The sequence below is a fragment of the Gymnogyps californianus genome, chromosome 15 (assembly GCF_018139145.2).
Source record: "Gymnogyps californianus isolate 813 chromosome 15, ASM1813914v2, whole genome shotgun sequence".
Classification (NCBI taxonomy): Eukaryota; Metazoa; Chordata; class Aves; order Accipitriformes; family Cathartidae; genus Gymnogyps; species Gymnogyps californianus.
This window is the reverse complement of record NC_059485.1, coordinates 5,021,393-5,046,547: the sequence shown is the minus strand read 5'-3', so window position 1 is coordinate 5,046,547 and position 25,155 is coordinate 5,021,393. Positions and strand designations below refer to the sequence as shown.

Sequence of the window (25,155 nt, the reverse complement as noted above, 5' to 3'; positions counted from 1 at the left end):
CAAAATGATGATAAAGGGAAAGCTTCAGAATTGTGATAATTTTGACACATCATCACTATGATTGACATGATAAATAAGTCAGGTCATAAGGAATAATGCAGTTCTAAATCCCCAACCACATAAGCTTGCTGAAAGGGAAAAAAGGGTCTATTAAATTTTCTGTACAGAGACTGCAGTCAGTGGTGCATAAACAATACATTCTATAGCAACCTGTTCATTGCTTAAGTTGTTATTGGCAGGCACTGTGGCATTTCTACAGTCATTAAAAGAAGCTATCACTATTAATCTCCAGTCTCAAGGCAGACAGGTTTAACCTGAAGCTGATCAGCAAATAATGGTAACATATATTTGTGCTGCTTTGAACGTGCCCTTTCATCTTTGGATGCCTTTCCTGTAATGTTATGAGAAGGGTTGAGGATTCTAGCCTTCATTATAAAAGTTACTAAGTTAATAACGTGTCTTTTAAAAAAACTTTTCCCCCAAAACTAGGGGTATTCATGAAGGGGAGGAGTTTTTATGAAACTTGGCAGCTCATTCTATGCATCCCCAGCATTCAGGGTTTTGCTCACTCTCTGGTTTTCTTAGTCCTTGGTCTAGTAAAAAACGCCACCCTAAAGCTGTCCAAGTGTATACAGATGTATACATGTATGCGTTCAGTGAGACAGCTCAGTGTGAACTCCATCAGCGAGCAGAGGAATAACTCGGTGGCCAGAAGAACGTCTGGAGAGGGCTGGAGAGCATCTAGATCAAATTCATGTTAATATTCCTCCATTAGAACAAACAGTTTTTGATGGATTGCTGAATCAAGTCTTCAAAGTTATGTCAGTGATGTACTATCTAGTAATGTATTTAATGTGTTCCTTTTCTTTCTGGTGGCCCAGGGAACTTAATCCCACCCTGCAGATACATCTGTAGGTACAAGACCCCTGGGAAAGGGCAGCCGTATGGATGAATTCATCAAGTTGCTTCCTTAGAAAGTGGTCCTTGAAAGAACTGAAAGAATTAAAACATTTTGATTCATCTTCTCTTTTGCTCCCCCTTCCTCAATGAAAATTGTGTTTTCCTCTGGGAAATACAGGAATCTGCCACTACAGACAAATGGGAAACTGTGATTCATAAAGGTTACAGAGAGAAAATTCAATTTATTTTTCATTCTTTCTAAAGAGAAAGTCATATCCCTTCTCGAATATCCGTTAACATCCTCTCAGAAATGGGATGACATCTGTCGTTTAAGCTCTCTAACTACTCTTGTCCCAGTTCCAACTTTTGGTTATGGTAATCAAGTGATTAGGGAGAAACAAACTCATCCTAAGTTATGTCTTCAGAAAACATTTTTGTGTGCAAATAAAAAAATTGAATTCCTACCCAGGAGGCTTCCCTAATATAAATTATCTTCGAAGCACCTAGTGTCACTAGTATATGTAGTTCACCAGAGAGATGCCGGTAGCCCTGTGCACCTAGCCTGTTACAGCCAGTGTGCTCATCCAGCTATTGACAGCGATACACGCAAAAGATAAGCAAAGCAACAGCAGTTTACCCAGCATCTCATTTAACCCTTTTGGTTTGTGGTCTATCATTGATCACAATGACGGACGTAGACTGGAAAATAAATTTAAAATTAACAATTTTGAGTCCGATCATTTTCTTTTTTAGTTTTCAGAAGAATGCTCTTTGAGGCAAGAAGTATCACTTGCCATTGGCTATCAAGGGTCAGGCTTAGGCTTTTTCAGGGGTCAGGTAGCTGGTCCTGATTTTTGTGTGTGTGTTTTGGTGCTGCTGTATTTCCTTTCATCATCTGTACCAGTACAAAAGAAAGATATGGCAGAAAATTACTGTAGAGATTGAGGAGCAGGAAAGCAGATTTTTAACACTAGGATGTAACCTGCTGTGCTGAATGGCCTTAGCATACGTTATGATTTAGGGTTTAGACATTCATTTGTAATGCTTGTAATAGCTAAAGCTCAGTTAAATTGGTGTGATGACATGTGCCAGAGTCTGTAGGCAACTTGAAACAATAACTGAGAAATGCAAATTGCCTGTTTTATTCTCATACTGGCATTGCCTATGATAAAACCTGGGAGAACACACTGTCTTTTTTTCCCTATCCTGTCTGCTGTTGACCAGAGATGCTGTGAATAACTGTCCAGCGTTGTCTGAAAATTTGCAGTAGAATTTAATTTAGATTGCCATATCACATTAACAAATCTTTCAAATGAGAACCGACCTGCAAAGGGAGTGTGAGAAGGGGAGACAGCTTCAGAGTTTGCCAGATCCCCATGGATATTGTATAGCAGTGTCTTCTTCCAGTTGGAGATTGGAAAGAAAAAAAAGTTTTCCATCCTGTATTTGAGTATAGCCTAAAATCTTAAAAGGTTGTAATAAACAGGTCAGACTTGTACCTGCTGTAGCCTCATTTCAGTAATGTTTGTTCTTGCCTCATTTTCACCACATGTAAAATGGAGATAATGGTTCCTACATCTTCTGTAGATGTCTCTGGTGTGCTGGTAGAAGCAGTTATTATTTTTCAAGAGCACTTTCTACTTCTTATGCTTTCCAGTGGTAATAAATCGTATTTTTTAATGGTAGGAGTAGAGGTTTTGTGCAGAATTAAATCAGCTTTTTTAAATGTTCCACTTTCCCTCTTTGCTGGGTTTTAGATTTTATGCATTTGTATGCATTGAGAGGAATCGGAAACAACAGAAAAATTGTTGGCATTTAAAAACGTTTGTTTTAAAGCGTTTTTGGTGACTCTAGTTCTCCTATATGAGATAATAAACAGATTTGTTTGCAAGATGCTATTTTTTCTTGTTGACTTTTACATTGGCTATTGCTATTAATTATTATGAGTGATACATGTGATTCACTACAAAATATAAAATTTTGTGTCCACCCTGCCTGTATTAAGGGAAGGTTCAACCATTTACAACTTTCAAAGACAGCTTTGAGTAGTTTAAAATGATTTGCAGAAGATTCTTAATGTCTGTCAGAAATCTGGTCATTTTTATCCTGCCCATGGTTACAAACCTAAAATTTGTGACCAGCCAAAAAATGGGAAATGCAGAGAAACACTTAAAAGCCCGCAGTTCCAGAGCTTTAGGTACACACTGAAGTTGAAGCTTGTAAATTTTTCCGTTTTTGTTATTAAAGAAAAATCGCAAAAAAAGAACACACACACCCCCCCCCAAATCAACAACAACCCCCCACCCTCAATTTGCGCATCATTGCTTGCTGGATTGAGGCTGCGTAAGCAAGGAAAGCATATACCCAAGGCCATTTCCATGTTGTGTGAACTAAATTGCTTTATTAAGTGTATAAAATCCTCAGTAGATATGTCTAAAGTCCCTGTCGTGTATACCACACGAGAGCACGGGGCAGCTCTTTATAGGGCCCCAGAACACTGCAGGTTGTGTAGCCTGGACACTACTGGTACCAGTAACTGCTCTGCCCGCTTTACATTGGGAAGTGCAGTCTTGCCTGTATTCCCTTCCAAGTACTGAGTTCTGGGGTGCAGTAAATGCTTGAGTGTGAAGAGCTTTATTTGTAAGTTATGGTGGGCTCTGTTACAAAGCTGCATTAAAGCATTTTGCTGAAATACCAGGTAATCCTTTTCTTTTTCAAAAGCGCTAAGTGAAAATGCATTGATTTTTATTTTCTTTCAGCAACTTCAATAGCTCAAGATTATTACTATTTTTAAGAGTGATAGAGAAATGTCAAAAATGCTTCAGTTGTACTTTTATTTTTATGTATCACCAGGCTTTGTTTTTTTCAGGTTTTTTTTGTTTGGGGTTACAAGCTTTGGAGGCAGTAGGAGGGATAGATTATGGTTTATTTCGAAAAGCTGCTTGTATTTCTGAGTTTTCTCAGAGATTTTGTGGTTCAGTAGGTAACACGTTTTATTGTCTTAAATTTGGTCTATGCTGTAAAATTCTTTGGCTCCTGAATAGCCAAATGGTCTGGCACACCTTAATCTCTTCTTTATAATTACTCTTGAAAGAAAGGAGGGGAGAGGAGATAGATCAGTTACGTGACACTCCGTAGGGTGTTTTCAGGAGCCTGTAGAGAGGCCAGCACTAGCTGTTGGTATTACATGTGATTTATTCATGTAGTATTTTCTTTCACTGAAGATAGGTACAGATGCACTGAGTTTGCAGAACTAATACCACAATCAAAAAGCTGGACAGAAGTCATAAAGCAGAAGGCGGCAAAACTATCTCGGCGTTGTAGGCTGATGGGCATCCCTACAGAACTCAGGTTCCAGGTGCTAGCTGCAACCAGCTCTTCCCATCCTGGCTTCCAGTTTTGTTTTAGCGGCTTAGTATAATTTTAATCCATATCTAAATGCATTTTATGTGTGTGTATAAGTGGAGTGATTCATCCTTCTTCATTCTGTGTAAGTAGTTTTAGGAGACTGTATGTGTGTGAGAGAAAGCAAGTGACAGTGTTTTGTTGTCAAGTGGACCCTGCAACATTTTCTTACTGTTTTAGTTGCTCTGACGATTGATAGTTCTGCACTAACACAGCCCATTACCATCTGGATAGCAGAATCACATTGTTAAGTGTTATTTTTGGGGCAAATCTGAATAAAATGGGTTGATTAAATCTAGACAATGTTGTTGCGTTCTGCCTAATCACACACTGCCAATTAATTTCAAACTGATAACCCAAGGACATTTTGGAAAGTGACAGCATGTTTCTAAAGCTTCGGGTGAATTTATTTCTTTTTAAAACAGAACAAAATAGAAGTCACTTGTATCTCAAAAATATTTAAATTAATGTCCTAGACAATGGTACATTTCCTAATGTACCATTTTCTCATTTTATCTTTCATTTATTCCCCCTAATTTTCCTTATTAACTGTAATTCTGTTGTGACATCCTAGTGTCATATTATGAAGACAGAAATTTAAAATAAGAAGCAGCACAAAATGCAAAGTTTTGGATGAGCTTGGAGACAAGAGCACCCTGTGGAAATAAGCTTCTATTTTTCACTATCAAAGCAATGAGTCCTTGTCATATGCAGGGAGGCTGTTTACCATCCGTAGAGCTGAAAACAGTGACCCAGCCCTTTTCTGAGAGGGGAAGAAGTCAATGCAAGATCGAAAAGACATCATACTCTTAAACTCCTCTCTTATCTGGGAACAGCAGATAGGAAATCATAAGTACATTAATGCAAACAGCATTTGTACCAGCCAAGTAAGGTACGACTAACAATTTATTTTTAACAATGCTGACACTACCCATACTGCAGAAATGCTAACAAAGAGCCTTAAGTAATAACTCCCCTTAGATTTCATTTTACAGTACTTGCAGCATTCTCTGAGCAGGCATTTACGTACTGTGTATAAATAGGCAGATACAAAAACCTATTCCATCTTCCAGAGAAGAGAGACGCTGGTTTATTCTCACTTCAGAAAATTAAATGCTTATCCATCTGTGGAATTATTTTTGAATGAATAAGTTTGTAGACTTTCTTTAGCTGGGTTATTGTTTGCTCTTTTGGAACATTCTTTGCTTTCACAGTTGTTTTGTTCTTGCTACAGAGGAAATACAGCAATGTGTATTTTTCTCCCCGCTGAGGTCTGAGGCAACCTTATATTATAAAATAACCAAAGATTGATAATCACAAAGGCTGCAAAGGGAAAGCTGCACTTTATTTAGAAGAACATCTGTGCTATAAAGAGGAAGAAAAATTCTTTCTTTTGATAGAAAAATATTTCTTTGGATTCTGAGCTCTGCTGTGTGAGTGGTTTCGCCCTGCTTTTTTATTTTACAGTACTCTAAATATATAAATGAAATTTTATTTGCTTCTGAGTCTCTGTGACCTGAACAACTCTACTTTTATCAGGGATTGTATCCCTTTGTAGAAGAAAGTGGAAAAAGTAGCATGATATGGTCAGGGGGATGGAGAACTTTAGACCATATGGAGCGGACCTGAGGCCCCTGATAACCTATTTCTCAAAATATTATTTTGACAAGTCATTCCATATGTTTGGTTGAGTTAGCTGTTGGAAGAAGGCTGTGGGGTATCTTGTTTTTCAGATCTGCTCTCTTTATGTAAAGACTTGGAAATAGCAGACCTTTGGGAGCAAGGTAGCAATCTGGATCCCAAAACATGTTTCTCGTATATATATAAATAGAATGCAGCAAGAGTTGACCTTGAGCTTAAAATGCTGCTCAGTGAGCGCATCTTGGTTTGAATAGTAGTTCAGCAACAAAGAACAAAGCTGCCTATTTAGTTCAGTATTATAAATATCTGTAGAAGTGTTCTCCTTTAAGCCTTCATAAATTGTTCCGTGCCTGTAGCATCTAGGATCTGAGGACAGGTTTTTAAATTTGGTTGGGGTTTTGGTTTTTTTTCTTTTAAAGTTCAAATGATGTTTGTATGTAGCAAATTTTAATCCCTGTTCTTAGAGTGGATTTTCTGGAGAAAGCTGTGATCAACACCTTGCTTATCCGATAGCTGCAAAAATGTACTTGCATGGCTTTAACTGAGTGTCTCTTACATACACTTTTTAGGTAATGATGGCCAATTTGGTGGCCTGTACGCATTTACTGGCACCAGATGTCTGTGACCTCCTTTCATTGGGAAGGACAGATCAACTGTGGAACACTTTCAGATTTGTCTTTTGCTTATTCTCAGTGAGGGCAGGTTTAAATTCTTTTCTCTAATCTTTCAGGAAGATCACAGATTTTTAAACAAGCAGCCAGGTACAGTAATATCCAGGCCTAAGGAAATCTCTAAAATCCATTTTAGGATATTTATTATTTTCATGTATTTGCCAGGTATATAATAGCATTCTCCTGAATCTAGGTTGATGCTAGAAAACTCCAACTTTTTTTAAACTTGGAGCCTAACTGAAATTTAGTATTAATTTTAGCTTTATCAGGACTGTGACAGATGATCAGTATATATGTGCAAGTGTCTGCTTCCAATGTACTGCACCACAACATCAGGTTCATTTAAAAAAATGCTACAAATAGGTCTTAGAAACTCACATATGATCAATTGTATGTATTTGGTTTATGCTCTACAGAGCATATTTAATCTTAAATCTTCCTTGTGAAAATAGTGCTTCAATTGTTGTTGTCATAAAATAAATTCTTGAAGACATTTCTTAAATAATTTCCCCCAAAGTCACTGCAGATGCCTTTCCTTATTTAATTCCAGTGAAGGATAGATGAGAGTCTTTTTTCTCTTTTCTTCTTTTTTCTCTTTTTCTTTTTTTTTTTTTTGTTACCACCCTTTCATTTCTAAGTAGAAGAGTGTTTAAACTTGTTACAAGTAGGAGAAGCAGCAACTAGATTGTCAGTTGTGTGATTTTATTTGTGCCAAAGTAAGGAGTTAAGAAATGCATTTATAAAAAAAAACAAAGCCACATATGAAGATACATTTGAAAATAGAGGGCAGCATTTTATTGTCTCCTATTTCTTTCTTTCCTGCTGCTTGACAGTAAACCAGAATCTGCTGGTGAGAATTGCAGCATCTGAAATAGCCGCGGTTCTCTGATTCCTGTAATACAGCCATGTCCCCAGCTCAGCTTTCCTTCTCCATTTCTTCTCTCAGCTCTTGTCTCACCACTGAATTTTGCATTTCTGGACATTATGATTAACTGGCAGTTCTAGTTTATTTAACATCCAATTACTGATGTGTGGTTTATTAACTTAATTTACCTTTATTAAGAAAACAAGCAGTAATATCCAGATATGTGAAGCACTAAGGCTGTAAGATGTTAAAAGTTCATTTTTGTCCTCAAGAGAAAGTGACTCTTGCTGTCTGCTGCAGAAATCCATGCAACCGCTGCCAGATCCCTCAAACCTGTTTCCTCCTCCTAAATGCATGCCTGTTTATATTTAAAAGGATGCTTCTCTTACGATGCACTAAAGTGCATCGTAAAAATATACAGCCTCTTAAAAATCATTTCCACTGATGAGTTATTTTAAAATCTTTTTAAACATAAGCATGTTTTGGATTATATTGCTAAAAACCCAAAGGTTTTGGATGCTGGCTGCAAAGCTGCCGCTTGCCCTGCCGCTGGCTGCAGTGGGCTGCTGTACCTGTTGCCTTTCGCATCACTCTGAAGATGACTCTGAGGCTAACAGATTCCACTGCTAGACCATGGATATTTTTTTTTCCCCCCTTTTAACTGCTGTTGGATAAGATTACACACTCTATCCACTTATATAGCTGATATTAAAGCTATCTGGTGAATTGAAAAGCCACCTGAGTGTTCTTTAGCTAGAATAGCTTAAGGCTATGTATTTTTTCATGTTAAAAGCTCTAATGATGTGCTGGATAATAAGTTTCTAGGCAGAAAGAAACCCCTCACTGTGCATGGGGGAAGGTCAGGTCAGTGACAAAGACTGAACTTCCAAATTGCTCTTTTTGCACAAGGAGTTGCGAGAAGGAAATTTCAGAGTGTTGGAACAGAAATTTGGCCTGCTTTTGAATTTAGCTGCTGCATCGTCACAGGGAGCTGTGTAACTAAGCAGTGGCTTTATTTCCTTAAAACTACATGGGACAACACTAGAAATTTATTTCCCAAGTAGTCCTAAAATAAAAAGAGGGTTTGTGTACCTCAGGTAGTAGAAAAGAGGAGGAACAAGTCTGTTTTGTGGAGGACTCACCCCTAAATAGCAATTTGTGGGTCACCTGCACTTAATGGCCTGTAGAGAAAGGGCAAAATTGGGGAAAAAAAAGGGCAGATCTCCTATCCCTGTCCCGGTCTGTGGAGCAGAACTGGTGAGACAAGCTGGAGAGACTGTCTCACCATGAACCGTCCCACTGGTGGTTCCTCTCCTCAGGCGCTGCGGTGTTGCACCGCCAGTGTGTGGCTGTGCTTTACAGAAACATATTTTCTGTTTGTAAATCAACGGTATTTAGGCCTCTGTGTCTCGTTATGCCCAGGAATGGACCCTAAAAACTCTACAAGGTTTTAGAAGCTTCTCAACCTGTATTTTAGGCTCTGTTTTATCTAATAAAATATATAAAGCTCTTCTTTGCTGCAGTATCTACACACAAAAGGGTATAAGTCGTCTTGTGGATAGAGTTGAGTTCTCTGTTAATGTTTCCCTAGGGCTAAAACTAACAGCTCTTGCAGTCTGTGTGAAAGTCCTTACAAAGGGGAAAAAAAGCTGTTACAAATGTGACTGTTATTTGTTTAAACATTTGGAAACATTTATAGTGTGATGCTAGCTTTTTTTTTTTACCCTTCCTCCTATCCTTTTGTTTGTATATATTTCAGTGAATCCTTTCAAACTTGTCAGACAAGAAAAGTTTGGCTTGTTTAGCTAAGTAAAATTAAGACTGTGAAGGAGTATGATTGTTTTCTATAAATACTTTAGGACGTAAACATCACAGAGGGAGAAAACAGCTATTTAAGCTTAAGGACAGCTTTGGCAGAAGAACAAATGGGGTACATTGGCCATGAATACATTTAAGCTGGAAATTAGGAGTGTTTTTAACAGGTTGAACAACAAAGCTCTGGGAAACTTTCCAACCAGAAAAGTGGCGTTAAAAAAACTCAATATTTTTGCCACAGGCCCCAGTACATTCAGAAACAGGATTGCATGAGGGGACGTCAGAGAGAGGCAGGGAACTGGGCTGACGCAGGAGGTGCTCTCTAGTCCTCTCCTCCAAACACAGTCAGCAGGAAGCTCCATACACATAAAATAACTTCTTGCCAATGTTTTGCATAATTAATATACCTTTTCCATTTTTTCCTTTAAGGCTCTGTTTCTGTAGTATTATATATCTACTTAAATTAGGAATGTGAGTATTTTCACTCTCTTCAAACCGACCAGCAAGTGCCTGAAGTGAAGTGCATTTTGAACTGCTTGCAGAATTGCAAGCTTGACTGGGTAAATCACACATTTTGTAGGTTAATTTCTTTGGGTGACTTTATTTTTCAAAGTTAAATGCATCAGAAGTACCGTTGTAACATATATGGTCCATCACACAGGCCCAGAAGGGGTGGATAGAAAAAGGAGTGCAGGTTTTCAGGCACTGCTTACGACATGGCGATTCAGCCAAGATTAATTTATGCAAGGCTTCCTCAACAGTTGTTGATGAAATCTTTTGTAATTGCTTCTCTTTACCATATCCCTTCTCATACACTGGGTATTTCATTTGTGATCTACTTGCTGTATTTTGTTCTGGTTTTTCTTATTTTACTCACCCCCTTTTTTTTTTTTTATTTTACTTGCAGTAGAAATGAATCGTGTGTTTGATCTGATGTGGAAACAGCTTAGTCACATTGACAAGAGTATATTGAGTCAGTATGTATAACTGACCTAGATCATTCACTTGTTTTGCTTGTATTGTGTTTTGTAAAACTTTTTCATATCTGGTGTTTTATTCATATGTCGTGATGTCTGATGTCTGGATCAAGATGAGGACTGTATATATAAGAATTCACTTGCTGTGATTGATTCAAACAACTAGGCCATTTTCTCGACAAATTTGATCCACAAAGCTAAGTTTTTATGTTGCCGCTTATTTACTTTTTTGAGTCTAGAGTCTAGTTTCTCAAAGGTTCAAGATCAGAAATTATGTTAGTACGTACATGTTTGAGGAGTCTTAAGATATCCTCGGGTACTGACAAGTCATAATTCTTCGTACACCAGCTCTGTGCCATTAAATTGCTAATTATTTTATAAATACGTACTTTTGACTCAAAAAAACCTCCGTCTGGAGTTTTAATGTTATTCATCAAACTAAACAAATGTGACCAAGAATCCTCACAGGAAAGTCTCTGTTATTTTTCTTTATGTCTAGAAAGCTGAGCAGAGACCTGTACAGTGCACAGCAGTGCACAGCAGCATCATATATTTCCCTTTTCTTGAAAATGAATACAGTCCTTGCTAGAATAAAAGTGAAAAAATGAAATGGTAGCTTTTATTATCTTAATGCTCTTTTATTGTATAACCTGTTATGAATCACTCTAATAAGCAGGGAACAAATAGAAAAGCTATGTTGTAGGATAGAGTTTTATGATTGAGAAATACACTTTTTTCATCATTTGCATAATGCTTCTCTCTCGTGCCCACAGGTGGTTGTCAGTGTTTGCTAGTCTGTTGATCAGGCTTCAATTCCTGTTGTGCATCTTGTACTGCAAAGGGGAAGGGAAATTAGTCTATTATTGATCAGGATCCAATTCCTGTTGTGTATCTTGTACCGGAAAGGGAAAGGGGCATTAATCCATTATGGGTTAATAATCCAAACCGTCTGCAGGCTGTACCTGGAAAAAGTGAAATGTATTCCATTAGATAGTTTGTATTTGTAAGGTTTTTTGTTTTGTTTTGTTTTGTTTTTCCCTCGAGCAATCTTGAGATGCCGTGTGATTGTCCCTTCTCCTCTTTTCTCATATTCTGTGTTACACAGGCAGAGATTGCACATTCTTGATGCCATAATGTTGAACTATTTATACGTAATATTTTTGCTATTTGTATTGGACTCTTATCTCCTATTCTGCTTTTTTCTAATATAGGTATCCATAATTTGGTAACACAAAGCTTGCATGTATCCTGCCTAGTAATTGCAAAGGCATTTCTGCATACTGTGCAAGTCTGAAAGTCTGCAGGAAGTTTATGGCGAAGGTTTTCTAATCTTTTTCTTCCAGGATAACTTATAAATGGTTTTGAAGTTCTGTTAAAGTATTCAATTTCTCTGTCAGCTTGAGGGTAGTGTACTGGTGATCTTTTCTGTGAAGTGTTTTTCTCCCGTAGACAAATGTCATAATATGAAGAAGTAAATCCTTTTTTGGATACTGATCCCTCTGGGATTCCTTCTTCACTGAAAACAGGACACTGAGAAGTAATTGCAGTAGTAACTAACATTAAGGGCAGGAATGACTGGCGGTCAACATCACGTTCCAGCCTCTACCCCATACTAAGTAAATGAAGGTGAGCGGGGTGATTATTTAGGCAATCCTCCCTTCTCCTGCTCATGGTCATCTTGTTTGTATTAAGAGTCTTCAGAGGGTTGGGACCTATAAGCTAGCCTCAAAAATAAGACTTGTTGTTTTTCTCAAGTCTGAACTCAAGCTATTACTTTTCAAGAGATAAACACTTTCTCTCACCTTCTATTAAGGCTGGTTTGCCCCATATCTCTCTGAGATGAATTTGAGCATCCGTTGAAGTAACACTCTTAATATTCTGCACTGCAAACACGGATATAGATAAACTTTGCATGCCATAATGTAAAACCTGAGAAAGAACCTAATGTTTATACATTTCTGAAGGGGAAAGCACCTTTTGTATCTTCAGTCATATGGCCTGAGTGAGATTTCATCTCTGTTGGGAAAATTAAGCACCCAAGTGGCATCGATAAAGTCTGTGATCTTTATAAACTGTGAATTATAATCTTTAAAATTTCCTGTACCTTACAGGGCAATATATGTAGAGAGATAAAAACACTGTCTTTTCAGAGATGATAGGGCAGTCTACATAATTATTGTATTTCAATAACAGATTAAAAATTCTTCAGCTCATCAGTATTAAAAAAATCAGTGTTATAGACCACTTGGGATGGGTTTCGTTCTTGGTCAGACAGGAGGAGGGGAGGGGGAAGTTCAGTGTGATCCAAGATCAGTGTCGTGCTGTCATACACAGCCACTGGTGATAAAAACAAACAGACCACGCAAGAGGTGTTCACTCTTTCTTTTTCTCTCTTCCCTCAATATATCTCTGCTTTGTGCAAGATTTCCAAGATCTTGAATTCCACAGTCTGGAGAGGAGTTTATGTTTAGAGGGACAGAAAAAACCCAGATCTTATCTTTTCCGTTTTGTCTTTTTTTGTCTCAATTTTTCTCTTTTTTTGGCTCTTTTTCTCCCCCCTCTTTTTTTAAAAACTCTAATATGGAAAAAATAATATTGATGCCAATTTACCTTAATATTTTGGGCTGTAAATGGCAGCAGTTCACCAAGTCCTTCATGAGCAGCTGGGGATGGGAACCACTGAAACAGCTCCAAGATAAGCTTCCTCCACTCGTGAGTCAGGGTCGTTGGTGTTATGATAATCAAGCCTCAAAGACAGGTTGCGGCTGGTCCTGAAGGCACTTCAGTTACTGGGCCCTAGTAGATACTGGTAATAATTAAGACAGTGTCTAATGAGAAGGTTTAGAAGCAAAGGGAAGATTGGAAATACCGTGAGTGCTTTGGCTAAAAGAGACACAGTGTAAAATAAAGCAGAGTGTGTTCTTTTTTGGAGAAAAGTCCCTGTTTGGATTAGGACTCTTGCCTGTGGCAGTCTTTCTGTCCAGTCATCTATACGGACTAGAATCAGATTAAGAGCACATCCCTTAAGTGTTCTTCAGTGCCATTCAGCCTTGTCTCTGCAGCTTCCTACGAGTTCCCTGCAGACTTATTATGTCTAATAGTGAGGCATCCCTTGGCTACAGTTCTGGGGTCAATGTTTTTCCCTAATGTTGCTTTGCTTTCTTAGCTGAGAGGAGGGGTTCAGAAAGCAGATAGAAAGGAAAGAAGATCTTTTCTTTCAGAAACGATAGAATGTGGGTGGGAATGGTGGTCCCCTGTTAGCAAATTCGTCTCGCTATAACTGTGTTCTTGTATGCATTTGTATTGCTCTCCCATTTCAGTGTCTTTAATAAATATTTCCTTCAGAGAAACTGAAGTTCAATCATTAAAATAAAGGATACATGGGAAATTGAGCAGTTCTTAAATAATGTGAAACATCTATAGGGGACCATGGGATGGCAGGGAGGGGCAATGGCCAGTGACAAATGCAGAGAATCTGCCTGAGGGAGGGGAGGCAGAGGAGGAAGAGGTGATGGAAAGCCAGAAGGAAACAGCAGAGACCTCGAAAACTGGGACAAGAAAAAGTCTGATGAAGTAAAAAGGAGAAAAAAATTCAATTGTTTTCTACAAAGGGTTTTCAAAGGAAATGTCTGTTTACTAACAGTGACATTCTGCATTGTATTTTAGTATAGCACCAGTCAAGTAAAATCATGTCAGTGTAGTGCATTAGGAGGTAGGAGAGGGATGGAGTGGCTTTATTGACAGGTAGGATAAGAAACTTGGAAAGTCTGGGTAGTTTTTCATTATCTTATTGTTTGAAATAGCTCCCTACCTTCCACAGCCCGACTGAAGTCTGATTTGCTGCGTCACATCATCAAAACAAAATCACAATGTTACTCCTTATCTAGATTAGGAGTCTTGCTACTCTGATATTCCAACCTGTGGATTTCTTACAAAAGGATGACGTTCTGGAAGGATGGGGATGGGTCAGATCCCACGTTACAGCCCTATTGAGATTTTTACTCTAAAACTAAATTCCTCCTTTGATATTTTGGTTAGCCACAAAACAAAGCTGCGAACTACCCCCTGCAAAAGGAACCGTGGGAATGTCCCTGTTGAGTTTTGTTTGGAAGGATTGGGGCTGGAGTGAATTATGGCAAGTGGTTTCTTTGTGCTGCAAAGGGAAACTTGAACTGTCTTTGAATATGAAAGAGGAATATGCATGCTGTCTATGTACTGTTTAGATAATACTTTGAAATGTTGTTGTTTTCTATATATGCTTGTTACATCTGCAGCTGACCTTTGTAGGTACGTTACTTAGAATCCGAGCGCTAACTGTTTTGATGAGCCCTGTGTATCACATCGGTATTAGTTCACTCGCTCAAAATCTTTATCAACGGCCTGCTTTAATAGATTTGTTTCAGGGATGGTACAAAATGAAAATAAGCACATACTTTGTTTAGATTCTTGTTACAGTCAGTAAGAAAGTCAAAGAAATCGTATGTTTTCCTGGTTGCAGGTGGAGTAATGTGCACTTTTATTTCCCCTGCTTATCTGCTCACTGCACAAAGAGCCGCTTGCGTATGGTGAACTCCTAGAGGTTACAACAAAGCTGGCTTCTCTTCTTCAGCTGGTTTTAGTGGGGCTGAGCCATTCTTCAGGGGAGCTGATAAGTCAAACAAGTGGTTTTCCTCTTTTCCAGATGGAGATAAGAAATGATTACTGCCAAATTAGTAACTTGTTTGTTGATCTTTTAGTATTTACTGTTGTAAACCTTCATCTTGCACAGAAGTAGTGGTGGACAGTAATGCTGAGGTTATTTCTTCTCATCAGTAACAAGCTACTAATCTGATTGCCGCTTGTTTTCTATTTTTTCAATTACTATCTGGAAAATTCCTGCCATGAATACCTATAAGACCACCATGGAAATCTTCTTAGAAAACAGTTTTGGTACCTGATAGCATCATATTTCCAGGAACATTGTTGAGCAGAAGTAAAATCTCCTAAAAGCTTGTTTTTTGAGATCCCATGCAAGTTGTATATAGATGCTGTGTCAGGTCAACAGGGTATATTTATGGGAAGAAATAAATATGTGCTTACCACTTCCTTAAGTACTATTCTTGGATGCTTGAGTTTTTTCAGATGTGTGGGTGGTATTCTTAAAATTTTAAAATTATACTACATGCTTCCATCTCCCATAGTACACTATTTGCTATCAATTACAAAAATATCAAAAGGTAAAAATTTTGTCATTCAGTAATTCAGAAATCTGCTAACCTTGTGAACATTCTGAGCCCCATTACCAAAACCTTTGTCTATCCAACAAGTGAAATCGAATGTCAAATGGCTTTAGGCACGCCAGGCACGAGATAAGCAAAGAATCTTCTATCCATTTTCTGTTCTTTAGGGAATCACCTTAGACATCAGCGTTTATACCTTGCATTTGCTGGTTTCCATTCTGCTTAATGGGCATGGGTTGGCTTACTTTGCAGAAAACGTTTGATGAACTGGCTTGCTTTTCCATCAGTTTAGTTTTATTTTCATTACTTTTCCCTATAATTCGTTTATTGGATTCTGTATCTTTAGAAAATTTTATTGCTCTGTTATTCAAGCTAAAAAATAGCTAATTTTTCTTTCCCAAATGAGTTGCTTGAAGCAAAGTACCTATGAATACATGGGTATTTTAATTCACTTACTAAATGTATACAGAGAAAATTTACAAGCAGCCTTTTTACCATTTCTTAAGTGTCTGCTGACTGTTGCATAAGCTAAATTATTTACAGTATGATGCCTCACAAAAGAGTAGCAGATTTGGGTTATTTACTTTCCTGATAAGAAAAAGGGATTGAAATTGCTGTGATATGCTGCTTTGTTAATTTTATATTTGTTCCCCAGTGTGTAAAATCTTTTTAAAGAACTAACATGAGTATTGGCAGACTCTTTTGAAATGGTATGGAAGTGGTAAGATTAAACAAAACATGAAAAGGTCTTAAAAATATAAGTCAGCAAGTGTTTGATAAAAATAAAAGTGCTCTACAATAGAAAACCTTTAGGATGCTTAATTTATTTGCTCTCTGTTTGAGAATGGCCCCTGCACTCCATCTGGGAGTAGCTCTTGCGAGTTATGTGTTTTGAATGATACCAAGATGGGTATATTGAAACAGTGTGTTTGTACAGTATAATGAAAGCCATCGAAAATGGTTGTGCTGAAGATCTCCCCTTAATGAGGAGATTAAAATCCATGGTGAGGTTGAAGAGTGAAATTTGCAGCTGTGTCGCTTGACAAGATCCTTTGCCTGCAACGTGTCAGTCCTCGCCGTTTGCAGCTGTACAGAGTCTTCACAAGGTTTCTTTCTGCCCGTGCAGGTGCCATGGACCCATCTGACACCGTGGCTCCCGTCATTGTAATCCCTCCACAGAACACTAGCGTTGTAGCAGGGAGCAGCGAAATCACGCTGGAGTGTGTGGCCAATGCGAGGTATTGTAAAAGCCGCAGCAGGGTTATAAGGAACTAATTTTAATGCGCTGTCCTTTACTGAGAAGGACATAGGCAGTTATTTTCATTTTTTTATTAATTTAATGATTGAAGCAGAATGCTTGCTCTTCTAAGTAACCTTATGAATAATCTTGTTTGTCCAACATTACTGAATTAAACATATTGATTTTTCTGGCCAATTAAGGATATAGACAGTGTTATTTTCCCACCTGTTACTCACACGGTAAGGAAAAGTATAGTGTTGTTCAATCAGCAGACATTGTCTTAAGGAAACAGTTATGTTAAGGGTTAATAATATTTCAGCTGTATTGCCTATCGACATGAAAGGTGATATTGTTGAACAGCCTGTGCTTCCTAGTAGATAAATCAGCAAGGATCTCCTGTGAAGTAATTTATTACAGATGCTCTCATTTTGCAGTGATTATTGCTCAACTGTTCATAATGCACCATAATATGGAGTTCACAGCATTCCTCCTATGTTTCCATCTAGTTGGCCTTGAATAGCGTTGAATTCCAGTGGAACTGAATAGTTGAGGTCCTCAGATGATAAGATGACTAACTGATTCACTTTCCCCTCTGAGGCCAGAGATGTTCTTGATATGATTAATATTGTTTTGGTAATTGAGTTATAATGAAAGTACTTCCCATGCAGCTGATTCCCATAGTGGTATTTACTCCTTTTGCTTAGAGAAATCAAATTATTAGCACTTAAGTTCTATTGCTGTACTTGTATAATGCCACTTGAGTAGTCTATAGTCTTGATGTGTAGAAGTTATACATGCATTTACTTCTTAATAGTGAATGTCAGGGATAGAGGAAGACTTAGAGAAGTTTTATAATCTGTATATAACTGTAGACAAGATTATTCTGTAATATGTATGTTTTATTGTTGTGTTCTTGGTTTGTTTGTTTTTTTTTTTTTTAAACCTTGGCAGACCTCTTGCGAGACTAAGCATGATCTGGAAGAGAAATGGAGTAAAAATAACCAGTGGCATCAGCAGTTTTGGGAGACGACTCACTATCACCAACCCAACCTCTGCTGATGTGGGGATGTACTTCTGTGAAGCGAAATTGAGAGACAGCACAGAGGAACCAGCAAGAGCGAAAGCCTTCCTTTCTATAATGGGTAATTCTCAAGGCAATGTGTTTTTTAGTAAAACAGGCTCTGGACTGAGGTATAATAGGAAATAAAATTGATATCTTAATATTTCATTGACCTTACATTTGAACCTTTCTTCGGAGAACAGAACAAAGGAGGTGAAGGAAGGGTTATCTTCCAAATTAATTCAGCTGTTCTTCCCCATGAATATAAATTCAACAAATAGTTGTTTTTTTTTTTTTAAAAACACTGATGTAATTCTGAATCCCCTGTGAAACTATACATTTAATCAGAAGTTGGGGAAATACAGTAGTAAAATCCTTATTGGGCAGCTTCCACATCTTGGCTTTTAGATGCATTAAATCCCGATTAACTCCCAACTTGCTTACCTCTATTTTTAATATGTCAAGTGTCTGTATTTCTGAAAGAAGCCTTTTAGGAGCACTTCTGCGTGGTGTCAGTTGCAAGTGCCAGCCGGGGGGCCAAGGATGTTCCTGAGCACACAGGCAGGCAGATATCATTACTGAGGTAACAAAAGGGAGAAGGAAATACCATTTAAATCGGTGCTACATGCTAGACCTTTGACTCCAAGGGAAACTTTGGACTTAATATTTTTAAAGGGATATTGGTGCCCTTTTGCTGCCTGTTTCCACCATCACCTCTCTGTTGGAGTTTCGCTGTAGCAAGGAGGTTGTCATTTGGCAATGGTAGCTACTGTGCATGCCATATCCTGGTATAATAATGCAAATTAGCACACTGCACACAGTGTAGACTTTTTTAGGACTTTTAGAATAAAAGAGACGTTTTAGAACAGAGACATTTAGATGTTTTAAGCCAGAGCTGATTGTGTAAAGTCTAGCTTTTATGTAATAGTCCCAGTAATAACTGTGCAAGTGTCCTGGAGAGATTATCGCTCTGGCAATGGTACAAGTCTCAGCGTTGATCAGAATTCATGCACATGCATTTCTGTAGTGCATTGCAGAGGGAATTCAGCACGTAATTCTCTATGCTCTTTTAGCCTTCTGAAAATACAATTTTAAAGACTGCTGTATGGTCTGTATTCTACTAAAGCAATTTATAGTAGTTCATGCTAAATGAGAAAACAGCTCTTCTCTCTACAAAGCTCTGTTCCAGGTTCATTTGTAGCACCGTCTCTCTTATATTTATTACCTACTGGATGAAGTTTGGTTCCAGTCTTTTTCTTTGTACTCCGTTTCTTAGAATTATTACCTCATGGCTTCCCTTCCCTTTAAGGAGCAGAGACAGATTTCACTTATTTATGGTTTTTGTTTAAACTCTTCCTTATTCATAAGATTTTATTGTAACTAGTTTAACTTTGCTGCTATGCTGTCAGATCCAGCCTAATGCAATACTTAAAGCAGCCTCTCGGTTAATGTAAAAGATTCTTAAATACAGTTACAATAAAACTGAGAAACAATCATTGGGGAATCATATTAAACTAGCAGTGCTGCCTTTCTTCAGTAGCTTATCTGCTCTCTTATTTTTAAATGTTTTATTTATTTCTTATCCAGTTTTAGGGGGCTGTCAGGGAATGAAGTTATGAAAAGGCCTGTAGATAAGAACAAGCAGATGAAAGAAAGCAGAAACAAATTGGTTACCAATTACTTTTATTTCCTTCTGATGGAACAAGACACTTCAGTTGCAGGTGTTTACTCAATGTGTCAGCAAAGCCTGATAGATTTCTTTATTTATGAGTTTCTTGAGCTGCAGGATGGATCTCTAATTCTAAACAGGAAGCCAAATCAAAGGATTAGTAGTTAATGCATAACTTATATTCAGCCTTAGAATTCTTGGATGGATCTGGCCATCATTTAATTAGTCAAGGGACTGGTTCTAGAGAAGAGTGCAGACAAGATTCAAACCTAAGGATTTTTGCAGTGTATCCCTCATAGTCTGTTGGAGTAGTACTTACAGAGAATCAAGTATGCTTGTCCATTTGCATGCATAAAATATTTGTAGTGTGTACATGTTGATAGTGACCTGATAATGAGCTGTACTTCTTGGGAGAATAACACAGTGTGGACTTAATAAGGGGTCTTGACCAACAGAAAGAGGAAATTGTGTTAATAGAAGAGGTTTGTTTTCAAAATGATTGGAATAAATCAAATATAGACCCTCAATAGTACGGTAATGAGAGCTTTTGTGAATTAATAGAAAAAAATATTTTGCTATTAACGGGTAGAATAGGGGTAGCAATAAAAAGGTTCATCAAAGATATCACAAATACTGAGTTAATCGAAGCTTTTTTACAAATACATCAGTCCTTGCCTTTCCCAGCTAAGGGAAGTCACACAACTTGAGTGTGGGCTCAGATGGTGACAAGAGCTTTATTAGAAGGCAGTGGAACTTAGTACAAAGGCACGTACTCAGTTCAAATTATTATTTGTGACCTACAATATTATCTCTGAACTTTTTTCTGAATATTTCTGAGAGTACATCTCTGTTTGTAAATTAAAATCACAATAACATTTGAGAAATCTGAATCTCTAATGCAATAAAGTAGCACTGCATAAGCAAGAAGAAAATCCTCTAGTCTTGTGCTGCACTGCAATTTTCTTCTGAATGTGGCAAAGAGCTTTCTGACATCTTCATATTGTTGCAGCAAAGATAAACTGAGGTGGTTCCAAACCCTGGTTTTATTAGCTGCAGTTGTTATAAATTTTTAAAGGCTAGCATGTTCCTCAGTTGGCAGAGTAACAGTTTGGGAAAGATTTGTTGCAGATTAGATAAGAGCACATTTGTTTTATCACTAACAGTCTGAAGATTTAAGTAATTTAAGGAGTCTTCTCATGAACAAACCAATTTGAAAACTGAGCTAATCTTAAATTCTTTTCCTCCAGTTCTGCAAGTTCCGTTAGCGACAAATTGCAATAGTCATTTTTTAAGTGATTGTTCTATGGGAAATTATGAATTTTAGGAGCTTAAGGAAATGAGGAATGAAACCCTTCTACTACATGAAATCCATACTGCTCTTTAAATCAGATGCAGTCAGAAAGTAAAATCTGAACAAACTGAGGAGAAAAACAATTAGAAAGAATGGCCTGGTATGATGAGGTGTTGAAGCCTTGTTGGCCTGGCCAAAGGACTAGGATGGAATAAAGGAGAATCACAGTAGAGGGCTTCCCTTCTTTTTGGAGCAGTTTTGTGCCCAGAAGAACTACGTTAATAGACATATTATTCTCATCTTGGTGTTTCCTAGAGAGAACTTTTACATCCCAGCTGGATAGATTTCTTTCTGAAAATAGGACGATAGGGGAGTGTGGTAGCTCTGTCTCTCTCTTAAAGGTTACCCTGGTTCTCATCAGGTTCGGGTACAGCTTCATGGGATCACGGGATTCAGGAACACGTCAGAAAAATTCTCACGTGAATATGGAGGGCCCACCTGGCTGGGCTCTGAGATGAACTATAGGGCTGTTCCTCCTTCACTGTACTTCTCCAGGAGTAAGTGTGGAGATGCAGAAGGGCCTTCTTTGTGCATTGCCGTTGTTCATGAATTTGCATTGAATGCATATACAACTGCCAGAATAGAAGTTATTTTCCTCTGCAGCTAGCCACCTTGATACCTTGTGCTCAGATATCTGGAAACAATAGCTCTCGTGGCTCTAGCTTAGGCACTTTGAAACACTACAAATGATGTCTTGAAAGCAGAGGAAAGAATTTTTCCATGATGACTGTGTTCGTGTACTGTGTGTAAGAAAAGAATAAGAGTTTTCAGGAATACTATGACATGAAATGTCTTTGGACTTGCCTAAACGACAGTTTGGGCTCAAAGCAGAGAAATGTTGACGATTTTTGAGTTGGCAAGCCTCAGAGGTTCTTGAGCTGGACACAGACATGCCACCTTGGGCCTAAATGCACATAGGACCTATACCGCAGTGAAGTAATGGGACTTCTGGGAAGTCCAGTTCTGTCTCTGACATGCATGAGAAGTTCCCCCTTCTTTCAGTTCTGCAAACAGGAGATGTGTTCCCTGTGCTGTTATAAGGTTTCAGAACACACAGACTGCAGCTCGCAGTAGGGGTAGTACCAAGAAACTAAGAGTACCTTTTCATCTCTTTCTGTTTTAACCTGTTATTCATGCAAAGAAAAATCCTGCTTCAAGGAACCTGTTATCCCTGCATATACAATGTGGCTTCTTTCCCAGCGTGGGCAGTCTGATCTACTGTCTGGAGTTACAGACTTTGTACCTGCAAGGGGCTCTCAAGTTTCCAGTTCCCCTTTCTTTACAGGATATTCACCAAATAAATTAGTTTATGGTAATGCTAGAGAAAGGCTTCCATGTTTAAGGCTCAATTTTCCTCTTAAATATGCAGGCCTGAATTTCTGAGTGATGCAGGAATTTCAACTTTGGAGGAGCCCCTGGGGCTTTCTCTGTTCTTTCTGACTTTCATGTATGTATCTGGGATTAGGTCACATATCTCCAATGCAGCTTGAAGGGTATGTAATGGATGCTGACTGCTATCTTTTGAATGTTAAAATCAGTGACCATGTAACTCTGCGTGGGGGAAGTTAGAACAGTATCAAATTTTGCAGGCTCCCAAGGGCTTTGCAGAGAAGGTATCTTTTCAATGATGTCTGTAGTGCAAAAATAACCCTGAAACCCTCAACAACTGTTAAAAGCATGCATTTATATTCAAATATTCTTTTCCCCCTTTGCTTGTTCTTGACCTTTTAGCTAAGATCAGTCAAACACCAATACAATATCCGAACAATACAGTATCTGTTTCTTTCAGTCTAACATGAGATGTGACCCCTCTCATTGCATAGCATGCTGCACTGCCAGCAGGGTGAACTCGGTGTTATGGGTCCTTTCCTATTCTAACTATTGCAATTGTATAATTTAAAAAAAATTTAAATGTTTGACCTGATACCAACAGACTACTGTCATTCCTAGAAATTGCTGTGTCTGGGGGCTTGTGTCTGGCATGTTATATAGTTTGGAAGACATTGTAATTTCACCACACATATTAAATTTCAACACATGATTATCGCCTACAACAATAAATGTTCAAATTCACATTGTGTGATTCAAACCAAGCCTTATAAATATGCAGTAGAGTCATATACAGACAGCCAGAGTGCCCCTTCAGAATGCCATCTGACCCCTATAAATATTGTTGCATTTTTATGGCCTCTTTCTGATAGTTATTCACCAGGTGGAGTATAGCTCCCAAATTGAGAGACCCTGAATTTTTCACTTGCAATTTATGCTAGACCTACAGGCCCTCAGGCACACACCTGATGTGCAGGTGATACATCTGACTCATCTGAAAAGTGGGGAGCCGAGATTTCAGTTCTCTAGCACCTGTAACTAGAGCTATTTCTTCTGCAGCCTGAGTTCCGTTGAAGCCATAGACCCTCACTGCAAAGGACCTTTTGAGCATCTGTGTTGCTAGTGTAAGACACATATATGTGGAAAAGCAGCACAGCTTGCGTGGAAATCACTGTTTCATTTCCCTCAAAGCCCTAAGAGTATACCTACACCAATACTGCTGTGATTCTCTCATACTTTAAATCACCAAGACTAATTTTCCATGTATATTAGACTTGGGATGCCACAGCACTGTTGTCCATGTGGTTTTCTAGATCTTCCAGAATTCCCTTATGAATTAGTCTTGTCTTCCCATCCAGGCTTATCTCTAACTCCAGGTAGCAGAAGCAGGTAGTTAACAATCAGTAAATTGTAGAGTTGCTTCTGGAAAGTTTTCTATATCTGTGCTTATCATGCAAGAGTAAGATCTGACCCCTCCATGGGCAGTTGTGGCCTCAGCCTCTCGACCCCTCTATGTCAGTTGTAGCATTTGGCAGGGCTTCCAGCTGCCGGAATGGCTGTGAGAATTGAGTTCAGCAGGCTTTAGAGTAAGGGAAAAGGTGGGTCTGGGCTTGATGAAGACTGGAAATCATGTCTGTTGGCACACCTACACCCTGAAAGTCCTCTGAGAGTTGCCTGTGGCCTTTAGATTGCGTCTTTCTGCTGCTCCTGCTCTTTTTGTGTCTTGACTGCTTCCATTTCTTCCTGCTTCTTTCAAAAAAAGCTGACGCGAACCTTCCTTCTATAACATCACAGTTCAATTTGCTAAGTGACAGTTGCCACTGACTTCAAGTTCCTTGTCAGGTAATTCATTGCTTGATACCTGCTCACCTAAGCATCTCTTAATGTAAGAAGTTTCTTCAAGGGTGGCATAACAGCCTGTATGGGATTTAAAGGAATGAGCACAGATTGTAGGATAGGATTTTGGGAGAGGCACTGGGAAAGCAGACTGTATAAATATGCCAAGTATAACTGCAGAAACTGTATGCAACGGTAGTACCTAAGCAGTGGTCATGGAACCACTAGCATCTTTAAGGTCACATTAAGTGCTTTGCAGCTGGACTGCAGGCCCATGTTGAAGATAAATCTGCAAATTTATCACTGGTGTGTGAATATGTTGCTGATCTAGGAGAAAGTTTGAGAGCTGGCGGCTGAAGGTTGCCAAGTTTAGAAACTGGCCCGTTAAGGTCAGAGTGCCTTGTAAAAGGGAGGGTGGAAGACATGCAGTCAGGAATTCCTAAAAGGAGGAAAATACACTTGAACATCACGGACTGAAGAGACATCCATAGAAGCAGCCCAAAGTTAGAAGTGAATGTCTGGATGTGGGGGTATGTGTCTGGATACTGTCTTGCTCCTGTGCTGTTTTGGCCACCTTCCTCCTTTTCGTCCCCTCACAATCAAATTAAATTGCCATAGAACAAAAGATTCAAATTTTATTTTGAGAGATGGACAGAAGGACACTCACCTGGGTGTCCACAGACTGATACATAGGTAAGTAAGGACGCTATGCTAAAAGTTTGGAAATTAAAAAGATAAAATTCTGGAAAGCAGAGCGCAGGGAAAACGTCAGATAAGGCTTGGAGGATGGCATGAGAAGAGTGTACTCAGAGTTAAAACATGGACTTAGACGAATTGCAGAGGACTCAGCAACTAGTTGATCAAACATGTCAAACACAGCGTGCCATCAGTGAACTTCAATTAAATGTTCAGCTTTTCAATTTGTTGTTTAGATTAACGCATGAGATCATATGCAATAAATCACAACTTATTATGCATGTTTATTAATAGCTTTATATTTAGGCAGTGAGGATCAATAATGTTAACACATGTGTATTATTAGAATATAATAAATCAGGTAGCTTGTTTTATTGGTTTTGCTGGGTAAATGAGTATTCCAGGCTATTTTGCAACCTCACCTCCTCCTCTGCACAGGATTTTGAAGACTAATATTGATTGACTTTATTTGGAATGAATA

General features: G+C 38.4%; 1 protein-coding gene across 2 annotated transcripts in view; it reads left to right on the top strand.

Moving 5' to 3' along the window:
- Positions 1 to 25,155, top strand: part of SDK1 (sidekick cell adhesion molecule 1) — a 413,144-nt gene that overhangs the window by 240,527 nt on the left and 147,462 nt on the right. For both annotated transcript variants that reach the window (XM_050905714.1, XM_050905715.1), the window contains 2 exons: positions 16,620 to 16,731; positions 17,685 to 17,875. In XM_050905714.1, coding sequence (XP_050761671.1) covers positions 16,620 to 16,731; positions 17,685 to 17,875 — 303 coding nt within the window. The remainder of the gene's footprint in view (positions 1 to 16,619; positions 16,732 to 17,684; positions 17,876 to 25,155) is intronic.